This window comes from Drosophila grimshawi, unplaced genomic scaffold, assembly GCF_018153295.1.
Source record: "Drosophila grimshawi isolate 15287-2541.00 unplaced genomic scaffold, ASM1815329v1 contig_1377, whole genome shotgun sequence".
Taxonomy (NCBI): domain Eukaryota; kingdom Metazoa; phylum Arthropoda; class Insecta; order Diptera; family Drosophilidae; genus Drosophila; species Drosophila grimshawi.
Window position 1 is genome coordinate 7,489,262 of NW_025062900.1, and position 11,920 is coordinate 7,501,181.

Genomic DNA, 11,920 nt, shown 5'->3' on the forward strand with positions numbered 1-11,920 from the left:
TTGTAAAAGTTAAACACAAGTACTAAAAAAGAGGCCAGCGAGGTTATTTGGTTATCACAGTATATCGGCATGGATTAGGTCGACGCTCTGGCTGATAACTGACAATCTCATTGACAAAGTGCTTAAATTCATAAATCTGAGGTGTTTTTTATTGCACATTCAAATTACTACTGGTTAATCTGCACTTGAGAGATTGTGATTGTGGGAACTTTGGGATTCATTGGCATAAACTTGACTTAATATAGATCACATTAAATATATAGTATAGCATTAACAACATATTTTATTTATTTCAAAACACATAGTTCAAGTTCAGCTGATAACCCAAAAAACCAACGAGTTGTCGTCTGATTAAGTAGAGCATTACAAATACATTAATGACAAACTGTCAATCAAGAATGCTGGAATGTAGTAAACAGTAAATGCTCATTGAAAGTAACATATAAAATTACATTACCATATTTGTGTACTGGCTTTGTTACAATTTCATCAGAAGTCATTGTAGAAATGTGCAATGCCGAAGCACCATGAAAATACAGAATACAGATACAAGAGAAATTTTATCTACATTTTGCTGAAGACTGAACGAAAATCAGGTATATAAATAACAGGGTATGCACATAGGATCTACAAAAAAAATTACATATACAAATTACAGAAAATAACAATCAGCTAGATACTAATACGGCAGGCTAATGACAAATAAAGAACAATCTAGTTGAGCCATCTGGAAGTCTCCGTGGCAGTCAAACCCTCGGCGCGCAGACGCTGCAACATGGGTCGATAGATGTCCGGTGTAAAGGGAAGAAGTACACCCCGTTCTTGGATCTCACCTAAAAAATATAAAACGAGAATTAAATAATGGATAACAGGTACAGACATGGCTAGATTGACTCAATCATTATCCCGATAAAGCTTAATCAAATTACAACTTTAAGAGACAACACATAAATAAAAATATGTTGACAATATTCAAAACGCACCATCCAGAATCATTTTGGCTGCAATCGCAGCCGGCTTGCCCACGGTCATGGCCATGGCAGAGTGACCCTGCGGCTGGCCATAAACGACAAAGTTGATGCCACGCTCCTCGCGACGACCATCGGGCCAACGAATGCCCACCTCGTGCCGCAACACAACCAGATCGCGCTCCTCACGCTCTGCAAGACACATTATATTGAAGATAATTAAATATATATATCGTATATGGAAAAAAGTTTATCTCACCAAAGGCCAAACGCTTGGATAAATAATGACTCAGTGTGTCCAGCGGGGTGTTTAGCTTCACGACCGGCGTCTCATCCAGCAGACCCAGGCTCTCAATACAATCCACATCGCCCAGACGTTCGACAAGCTTCTGCTTTAAATTCTCATAGAAGATGCTCGAATCGGACATGCCCAGCAGATTGGTGACCAGTTGACGCCATGTGACATCCGGACCGCTCGGATGCAGCATTGCATGTGGCTCCGGATCGATCAGGCCCAACAGCTGCATCGGTTTAATCGAATCCGAGAATCCCTTGTAGCGTATTGTGCCACGTAGCAATGTGTGCACATCCCTGCCCAGACCATAGAGCGAGCCATATTTGGTAGAATCGCGATTTGGGAAACCCTCCAGTGCAAATCCGGGCAAAAAGTCCAAGCTGCGATTCGAGGACATCAGATCGCCACCGCCAGAGATCTCGACAATCTGACCCTGACTCAGATACTTGGCTGCCGACAGAGTATTGAGTAGTACGCCACGTGGGGACCACGAGAACTTATAGCGCAGTGCATTGTTCGAATGCTCCGGTGCTGGCAATCCACCGCAATAGCTGACAAAGGATTCGACAACGGCGCCCTTCTCCTGCACCTCGTGAATGCACTCCAGGGCCAGCAAATGATCAATGCCCGGATCCAAGCCCACCTCATTCATAATGGTCACACCATTCGAGCGCGCCTCCTCATGCAGCGCTGCAATCTCATCGTTCAGATAGCTAGCGGTGACCAAGTGGGTGCGTTCCGCCACACAGTAGCGTGCAATCATACCATGCAGACTGTAGGGCAGAAGGGAGACAACCACATCAGCCCTGCCACATAACTCCTGCAGATGACCAGTGCTCTCCTGCACATCCAGATATTGGCTATCGACACCAGCATACTGCTGGGCCAGAAGATCAGCCTCCTCTTTGACCTGCGAGCAGACCGTTATGCTGACATCCTTCTCGCGGTGCAGCCACTCAACGAGCGGAGCGGAGACCATGCCAGCGCCCAGCACCAGCACCTTCTTGTTCGACTCGGAGCGGCCTTCCATTTTGTGGCGCGAGCGATTGTTCTGCGAATCGCGCAGCTCTTGAATATATTGGAAGTTCTCAGTCAGCTCACCATTGCTAGCGATAATTGCCTGTGAAACGGTGGGGTAAAGAGTGAAATTTGCAGTGAGCTATGAACTCAAGATGCACACTTGAGTACTTTAAACTGATAAGCTGAAATTGAATATACATATATATATGTATGCGCTGAGTTTTCGATTTTAATTAGTGACGCACATTTAAATTTAATGGGGAATGTATACAGAAAATGCATGCAGCTGCTGCTCGTAGTTTGTTCCATGGAACAATAACAAAATCATTTCCTACTAAAATTTCTAATAGTCGAGATACTTCATTCTACTAAAATTTCTAATAGTCGAGATACTTCATTCTGCTTCTTCGAACTACTCACCGAATGTATGGGATAGGAAAAGTGCTCCTCGTGCAGCGGTTTCTTGGCATCGCTCTTGATGATATCGTGCACGTGTGGCGACAGCAGTTCACCAAAAAGATCCGTTGACTCACGTGGCAGCTGCGTGGGCATATTATCAATGGAGCAGACCAGCACGCCAGGACCCTTGAAACTCTTGGTATCCTTGTTGCGATCCGCATCGTACAGACAGAATGGAGTATCGATTGTAGTGCACTCGTTCATGAACTCTATGGAGCCGCCGGGATCGGCGGATATATCACAAATGGCGAGCATGCGATGTGGCAGCGACGGACTGCCTTTGCTAGTCGGCAGCCAGGGTGTATTGGCTGGACGCAACAGGTTCTTGGCATCGGGAATGCTTATCAATTTGGGACTGCCAACAGCCCAGTAGATGCCATTGACAATGACCGAAGCGAATGGTGCTACCTTCTGGTTAAATGTTGAAATATAACGCTCGGGAAACTCATCATATTCCTTTGCATCGAAGCCGCCGCCCTCGCGTCGCTCCAAATGATCCGAGCGGCTTACCTCGCAGCCATAGAGTTTATTTTGATCTAGATTGTGGAAATTATCAAGAGGAAGAATCAATCATAATTATTAATTAAAGATGAACCCGAAGCAATTAAATTAGCAACTACAAAAATTGAAATCAATACATTTTTTATACTTACTGCCATGTTCAGCAACCTTGCGCAACATCTCTGGCGGCACATACTCCACGGGCAGCTCGGAGAACATTTCCTGTGCGCCCTGCGACACATTGCCGGAGCCAGTGAATACAAACGTCAAGGGTCCAATTGATTTTGGCATCATGCCCAGCGAAATCTCATAGCCACAGTCACGTATCGCCTGGCGAGCCATCGAAGAATTGCGATAATTGTGCGCCGGTCCAATGTGCATGAAGGGCGTATGATGACCGAGGGCCAGCAGACGCAAACCGATGCCATGTAAAATGTTAACCATGCCAGCGACTCCGGCGTATTTGCCAAACGCCACCAGGCGGGCGCCACGCTCATCAATGATACGCTCGTAGTCAATGAGCCGTATTTTCTACAGGACTTCAGATTAGCGAGATTGAAATATATATTTGTTGATGTGGACTAACCTTCTCGAGTATGGCATCCAGCAGGGGCATATTGGACTCCTGTGCCTTGATCGTGTGCGAGAAAAAACAGTATGTTTTGCCCGGAATGAGTGCATCAATGGGCACCTGCTTGACTCCGAATATGACCGAAGCATCGCTTATGTCTTCCGTGATCAGAGCGCCAGCTTGCATATACGCCTGAAGAGATATAAAGATAACGATTTGAAAATTACGTTTTTAACTACCACGAATATTTGATAATGAAACATATTAATAAATCACCTAATCTAATCAAATAAAATTTCCCAAAAATAAGTATTAGTTAGTATTTTATGCTCACAATCTTATTGAGAATCATTTTTTACCTTATTCGTAATCTAAACTAACCTAAGCATTTATGATTACATGGTCAGCATATCATGCCAAAAAGACACATTTTTAACTAATATATTTTAAAAATAATAAGCGCAATAAGTACAAATAATTGATAAATAAATTGTTATGGCAAGTGCATAAAAAACTGCAATTAAATCAAATGAATGGTTAATTAAAAAAAATACATTAAATTATATATTAATGTTAAGTATTATTATTTAAGAAATAAATGTTGCTCTGATCGATTAAGATAATAGCTACTAACAATACTATCCTTATAAATATCTCGTACAAAGCTAGATATTTTTTATTTAAGAAATATATATTTTCTAATCGCTTAAGCTAATAACTACAAACAGCATTGCCCTTGGTACCCACAGATCATAATCGATTTTCCTATAAATTATCATTATATTATTGTTTTTGTTTATTCTCACTAACAATGCTGTGTTATTTTTAATAATGCACGATTATATTGTATCTGCTAGAAAAATCAGTTGATTCTGACGAACATGTGCATGTACAATAACAACAATAACAACAACATCGAGCAAGATAACAAGAATTTACGATTATTTTTTTTATATTTTGTTTCTAACTGCTTTCAAGGCCAAAAAAAAAAAAAATTGCCAAAATTATAGCACTACAGAAAGCCTTATCTACTTATATATTTTACGATGCACTCCATATAGTATATTTATAATGTTCACTAAATTGCTGTTTGCTGTAGCTAATGCACACATAATATATGATCTTTTGGATATATATCCGATAGATAACATTACTCACCTGCATGGGATAGGCGCGTCGATTGGAAGGTTGGACAATGACCTTGACACCCTGTTTGACCAGCTTCTGGACATGTGTGGGTCCAAATGGGGCACGTCTCTCCCAGACCGATTGATCCTCCCGACGTATGGCAATCACGCGAGCCTAAAATAAAAAATAAAGACATTGAAATGAAAGCGAAATTTTGATTTGCATGAAATGATTTATAATAATTGACGACCACTAACATGACGCTGCCTGGTGAGCGCAGGCGCGATTAATTCGCGTTGTCGTTGAAATAAACGCAGCATTTTCGCTGATTTGCCAATTCACTTGTTGAGCTGTTGAGATGAAGTCGCGAACGTAACAAACACAAATAATACTTATAATCCCAATACTCAAGCCGATTCACCATCCGTCTGCTCTGATCACTGGCAGCGTTCTAACCTCCGAGCAAGACGACGACGAGCCCCTATCAGCGTCAGGGACGGACGGTACGGTACGGACGGACGGACACCCGGACCGAACGGACGGACATGCGTATGTAGGCGATAAGCAAACATACAGCGCAGATCGTCTCCGGCGAGCGAGTGCTGTAAACACAATAAAGAATGAGAGGCGTGTGTTTAACAAAAAAAACAAAAAAAAGAAAAATGATTGCTACTTACGCAGTGAAAGTGCCACAAGTTGAAAATTTTCCATTCATAAAAGGAAAAAATTCCATTGATGATAGGTCGCAAGAGTTTTCCACACGTGATGCGAGATAACAACGAGTAGCGTTGAATTGGTGTTAAAGCATATTTCTTTTATTAATAATTGCAATTCATTGATTTCATAGTTTCGTTTGCCACAAGCACGTGTAGCATTCACATCAAAAACAAATTTCCTTAACGCTAATAATCACTAAGGCTACAGGTTTTACGGGGTAGATGGATACAGGCTGCGATGTTGTCACAGTCGAGATACATATTTATATATATAAATATATGTATCTATGTATGTATATAATATGTATATAAATATATATATATATATATATATATATAGAAATATATGTATAAATATACACATACAATTCATTACATAGCTAGAAAAAAACCGATATTGAAAAACTCGTTCAGGTATGCTAAAATGATAACATTTAGTAATGGGGCGGTGTAAAGCAGGAAAGTGTACGGGGAACAAAAATATATTCCAGAGGCCACAAGAGATGGCAAGACGCAATGCGGTTTAACCATTTTACAGCGCCGGCGCCTCGGGCAACAGCGACGTGAAGAACGTAACGACAAAAGTGCGCACAATAGAAATCACAGAGTTATTGGCATTCGCTGGCTCCACGGCAACCGTCTCGGCGGCAGCCACAGCGGCATCGGTCTCATTCGCGCCAGCGCTGGCCGGTGCAGCAGCAGCCGCCGGTGGTACAGCAGCAGCTGGTGGGGCAACAGCAGCTTGATCGGCATCAGCTGGTGCAGCGGCTGGCACTGGTTCGGCAGCAGCCTGCGGATTATTGTCGTGCTCGATTGCAGCGTCCATCATGCGTTGAATTTGCTGTACAGCCGCAAAGGCAACAATATCATTGCCAGCATTGTTGTTACGATTAATGTTGTTATTGTTGCGCTCGCGACGACGTCGAAGTACTCCAATGTGATACCTAATAACGTAGAAGATTTTGGTGTTAATATTTAATCATTATCGTATTTAGCGCACACTCTACTGCTCTACTCACAGATAAATAACGCTGACGATGAGCACCACCAGCACGCAGCGCATCGGCGACGAATTGAAATACAAAACCATTACAAAGAACGCCAACCGAGTGAAGCTAAACAAACTCTCCAGCCAATCACGCAACTCCGGCTCCTCATGTTGAATGTTGGGAAAGTTCGGAGCATCTACTTGACGGCCTTCCGGTTGCTGTACAACGGCAGCCTCATTCGCCTGTCCAGCAACAGCGCCAGCGCCAGCAGCTGCCGCGGCTGCTGCTGTTGCCACAGGTGGTTGTCCCACAAGTGGCACACTTAAATTGTTTGGAATCATAGGCAAACTTTGCAACAAGGGATGCAGCATGGGTGGTGGTGTGGTGTTATCAGTGCCGCTCGTACTGTAAATGAAGAAATCAATTCTCAAATTATTAATGCATTTAAATTGACTGTGGCGAACTTTATTACAACTTTTTAAATATAAATGTATGCCAGTGTTAATTTTATGCGAGCACTCACCGTTGCATCATCTCCTGCAAGTACCCTGCATACCACTGCTGCATCCAGGCATTATACATAAGCGCCTGCTGCTGCTCCCGCTGGAAAGCCATGTGTGTTGCTCTGGACGCTGTGGGTGGCGGTGCCGGCCGCAACTGTATCCAGGGATACATGGTATTTGGTTGTAGTTGTGACAGCGGCACATTTTGCTGCTGATAAGGAATCTGGGCTGAGGAGGCGCCAACTGCGGCACCATGACGCTGTCTAAGCTCGTTATTATTATAACTGGCATTGGTATCCAGGCGTGCAGTAGTCGCCATATCCATTGCTGGTGTTGTCATCTTAAGGGGCGCCTTGCTCACATTCTTGTTGGCGCACACCAGGTGAAAAATGTGATGCTGCTGATAAACATCTTTGTAGCTGCGTATTACCTCTGATAGCTTCTGGGCATCGTCCAGCAGTTTGCCGGAATAGATGAGCTTTTGGTCCGCAATTTCCTGCAAGCCGTATGCAATTTTAATTAACCATTGTAAACCAATAAGTAAAAATGTTGCTTTGGTTAATTTACATTTGCACACTTGCTGATTACGTTTCTAACTTTTACAGCGTATGTGTCATAAATTCAATTTAAGCAGTTATTTTAAGCGAAATGCGACGCCCCTCGCAAATCGAACAACGACAAATTATACAATTACTGCCTGAACTTATTTTTAAATATGCATATGAATATCAGTGAACTGTTCTCTTATCAAAAGTCTTGGTATGAACAACTTGAGAAGTGGCACCAAGTATTGCATACGTGGACCTTCCACAGCTAATTTAACGGTAAATTAAGACGCAAATGACAAAACTGGCGGAACACTTGACACCGCAGATAAACAAAAACAATATATATTAAATTGGACGCTCTCAGCTGATAAGATAGTGCACTGAGTGTGTTTGTTGTAGTTGTGTGTGTGTGTGTGTGTGTGTGAATACCTACCGGCTTGCCGGGATAAACCAAGGATAGTAGCTTCTTGAGTCTATGCACCGTCCAGCAAAGATCGCTCTCAATTTTTATATCGTCATATTGCTGATTCGACGATTTAATTAAGAGGCTAATGCTGCTGTTGCTGCTAGCAGCGTTTGTTTTGTCACTGGCAGCGTCGTAGCCAGCAGCTGTGGCCGCTGATGACGGCGACGGCGTTGTAGCTGTGGTGGTATCATCCATAGTTAAACCGCACACCCTCCACACTCTCCTCCTGCACCACTTTCAAGAGGCAACTTTCTGCGACGTTGCTAATTGCTGCACACAGCTGCAAGCGAAACTCGAATTTGAACAATGCGAGCAACACTGGCACACGGACAAGCGACAAGTGTTCGTCAGTGTTTGGAAGCGTATTTTCCTCAATGTACACCACACAAACACACAGTTGTGTGTAGTTGTAGTAGAGTGAATTCCACGGTCACTTCCTCCCCCCGTCTGTTCCGATTTTCTTTTTCAACATAAATTTAACGTTTGCTCGAATATTGTTGAGGGTGTTCCAAAAAAAAACGTAGCTGTTGCTGTGTTTTTGTCGGTGCGCTTTATAGTAAATTGAGAACTGTTGATTATGAAACGAAATTTCCGAGCAGAGCCGAGCTGAGCAAAATAAATAATCAAAGTCCCTTCGTCTACAGCAACACTTGTTTCAATACAAGTAATCCAGGGTTGCTTTTTCTCATGATAGCGTTGCCACTTTTGTCGACATGACGTGTATGTAAAATTACGACGCAGAATCTATTTAGATATAATGTACATTAATATAACATTAATTTTATAAACATTAAACAAATATTTTAACAACAAACGAAGAAGGCTTTGTTTTCTTTAAAAGTAAAGCATATCACGGGGAAATTTAGTACATTCTTGAAGTTAAGTAATTGGCAACACTGTCAGATGTCGAGCAATTTTAAAGTCTAGCAAAAGACGTAAATAAAGTCAAATTTAGTCAAACAAATTGTAATAGTACTTTGCTTTGTCAATTTTGTGTAACAAAAAGAAGTGCACATAGCTGAAGGTTATTAAACGAGTACTATTGATTCGTGACTGTAGCTGACGACATCGACATGGAGAACAAATCGTCTGTTTCGGCACTCCAGGAATTTTGTTCTCAAGCAAAAACTGGGAACCCCTTTTATGATTATATTGATGGTGAAGAAGGTGGCTACATATGCAAAGTCGTTCTAATGGATGTCGAAGCCTATGGAAATGGTGAGCATAAGCCGGCATACGAATCCACATACATCTACTGACGACCTTCTCGAGTATTCGTATAGGGAGCTCAATCTGGAATATGCTCTAGATTCAGCTTCAAATTGCATTAACATTATTTGATATATGCGAACTAAGTGTATATAAATATTTACACTTGGATGCATATAGATTCTAAATTAGCTTTTACTTGCCTGGACTGTTATCGGTGTTTCCCTCATTTGCGTTTTCGATACGAGACAAAGACCGATTCTAATTTGTAAAATAACTATATATGTATGTATATGTGCATGCATTTTATCAAAATTAGCTTTACATTTGTGTTTGCAGGGCGATCGAAGCGCGATGCAAAGCACTTGGCCGCCACTAATATAATGAGAAAGCTGCCGAATCTTGCCGGCTCTGGCCTAGCTGCTGGCAGCGATGCAGATGGCAGCGACAACTTTAATGTCAACAAAAAAGCAGAGGAGTTGACGAACATGAATCGTGACATGCTGAAGGAGCTGCGCGACTATTGCGTGCGTCAAGATATGCCGCTGCCGACCATTGAGATTGTGCAGCAAAGCGGGACGCCAAGTGCTCCCGAGTTTGTCGCCTGCTGCTCGGTGGCTTCCATCAAGCGCTACGGCAAATCAGATAAGAAGAAGGATGCACGTCAGCGCGCTGCAATTGAAATGCTTTACGTCATTTCAGAAGATGCGAATAGAGCTAATGCCGGTAATCAGCTGGTAGACCCCAAAATGAAAAACGCCAGCGATCTGGAAGACACCTTGGAGGATGCGGAATCCGAGCGTCGTCGCAAGTTCAAAACATTTCGTGAACTGACCGATGCCGGCGACGACGATAACTTGGCGATTAAAATATGTGATCGGCACAAATACTTTAAAACATATTATTCCCATCTGAAGGAGGCTGCTTTTGAGGCAATCAATTCCAATGAGTATGTTTCGTCCAAGGCACAATCCATGGCCATCCTGGATGCACTTAAGTTGACGTCACGAACTACAAGACTGGAGTCAGAATCTTTGGAGCCAGTTCTGATGATCGAACTGATTTGCGACTATGATGCCTGTTTTGTAGGATTGGAGAGCGAGATCTACCAGCAAATTATCGACTACTTTCGAATAATGTTATTTTAGAGTGTTCTGTTTAACAAGTATATTAACTAATATTTAAATTGCAAAAAAGAGAAAACGAAAACAGGAAGAAGTGTCTGCATTTCTTCATACATGTATGTTATAGGCTACAAGTAATAAATACATGTATTTGTAAATACAAACATTATCCGTGCACTTCTCTCACAATTGCAACACCTTTTTTGTCAATGTTTCCTTTCTACATATATTATACATTTTGACAGATGTCATTATTGACATGAATGACATCTGTCAATAATGACATTTGCAAATAATGACAATGATAATGATATGTCAATCAGAAATCCAATGCAATAAAATTCAATTGATTCTGATATCCGTCGCAGTGAAGTTGGAACAGAAGAAATTGTTTTTGTATTTTGTGAAATATATTCTCAAAAATAGAGGAATATAGGGCTGCTAATCTCGATAAGAATGGAAAATAAATCGCCGATTTCAGCACTTCCGAAGCTTTGGGATAAAGCTATGACTGACAATCCCAAATCCCGATACAAGCGGGATGCCAAGCAGATGACTGCTGACAACACAATCCGCCATCTAAACTCCAAAAAAAGTAAAACGGAGGACGATCTGGGCAATAGCGATGGCGATGGCTGCAACACTTTAAATTTCAGCAGCATGGTCAACGAGCTAACAGATATAAATCGTAACACGCTGACTTCCATTCAGTTAACGAGCGCCAAGCCACTTAACACCGAACACATCAAACTAGATAGCAGCTTGGAGGATTCGATGAGCGAGGTCCAACGCATGTTCAAAACATTGCGCGAACTGACCGATATTGACGAGAAAAAGTTTATAACTCAGATGTGTGATCGGCACAATTACTTTAAAAAAAATTATCCACACCTGAAAGAGGCTGCTTTTGAGGCAATGAATTCCAAGGAGTATAGTTCGTCCAAGGCACAATCCATGGCCGTTCTGGATGCACTTCAACTGACGTTACGAACTAGAACGTTGGAGTCTAAATCCATTGAACCGATTTTAATGATTGAACTGGATTGTGAATATGATGCCTGTTTCATGGGATTGGAGAGTGAGATCTATAAGCAAATTATTGACTACTTCCGGGTAATGTTAGTTTAGACTGTATCTGTATCTGTATATAGTATATAGCATACATTCATATATTTGAACTAATACTTAAAACTAAATAAACGTGTTATTTACATCAAACACATGATAATGCACATGATTATATATATAACTATGTATATATGTACTTGTATATTATGTACATGTGCTCTTATGCATACTATGTTCAACGCTTAGTCCTAGTAATCTTCGTGTATTAAAAATACATATTTTTATATGTATGTCAAATATAAAAGCAAGATTTCTGTTAAGGTCGTAATGTACTTTTGTTAACATTGTACAACAA

General features: G+C 41.6%; 4 protein-coding genes across 4 annotated transcripts; 2 read left to right on the top strand and 2 right to left on the bottom strand.

Annotated features, from left to right (window-relative positions):
- Positions 1-127: 127 nt before the first annotated feature.
- LOC6562901 (alpha-aminoadipic semialdehyde synthase, mitochondrial) lies at positions 128-5,452 on the bottom strand. The gene is made up of 8 exons (XM_001988804.3): positions 5,200-5,452; positions 4,973-5,116; positions 3,830-4,006; positions 3,396-3,774; positions 2,704-3,278; positions 1,228-2,383; positions 984-1,160; positions 128-833 (listed from the first exon to the last, which is right to left on the bottom strand). The coding sequence occupies exons 1-8, from the start codon at positions 5,260-5,262 to the stop codon at positions 715-717; spliced, it is 2,790 nt and encodes a 929-aa protein (XP_001988840.1). The 5' UTR covers positions 5,263-5,452; the 3' UTR covers positions 128-714.
- Positions 5,453-6,073: 621 nt separating this feature from the next.
- LOC6562900 (homocysteine-responsive endoplasmic reticulum-resident ubiquitin-like domain member 1 protein) lies at positions 6,074-8,766 on the bottom strand. The gene is made up of 4 exons (XM_001988803.3): positions 8,132-8,766; positions 7,171-7,646; positions 6,678-7,052; positions 6,074-6,602 (listed from the first exon to the last, which is right to left on the bottom strand). Exons 1-4 carry the CDS (start codon positions 8,357-8,359, stop codon positions 6,191-6,193), a joined length of 1,491 nt encoding a protein of 496 aa, XP_001988839.1. The 5' UTR covers positions 8,360-8,766; the 3' UTR covers positions 6,074-6,190.
- A 296-nt stretch (positions 8,767-9,062) lies between these two features.
- Positions 9,063-10,661, top strand: LOC6562899. Its single transcript, XM_001988802.2, has 2 exons — positions 9,063-9,382; positions 9,713-10,661. Exons 1-2 carry the CDS (start codon positions 9,238-9,240, stop codon positions 10,519-10,521), a joined length of 954 nt encoding a protein of 317 aa, XP_001988838.1. The 5' UTR covers positions 9,063-9,237; the 3' UTR covers positions 10,522-10,661.
- A 343-nt stretch (positions 10,662-11,004) lies between these two features.
- Positions 11,005-11,625, top strand: LOC6562898. Its single transcript, XM_001988801.2, has one exon. The coding sequence runs from the start codon at positions 11,005-11,007 to the stop codon at positions 11,623-11,625; it is 621 nt and encodes a 206-aa protein (XP_001988837.2).
- The last annotated feature ends 295 nt before the right edge of the window (positions 11,626-11,920 follow it).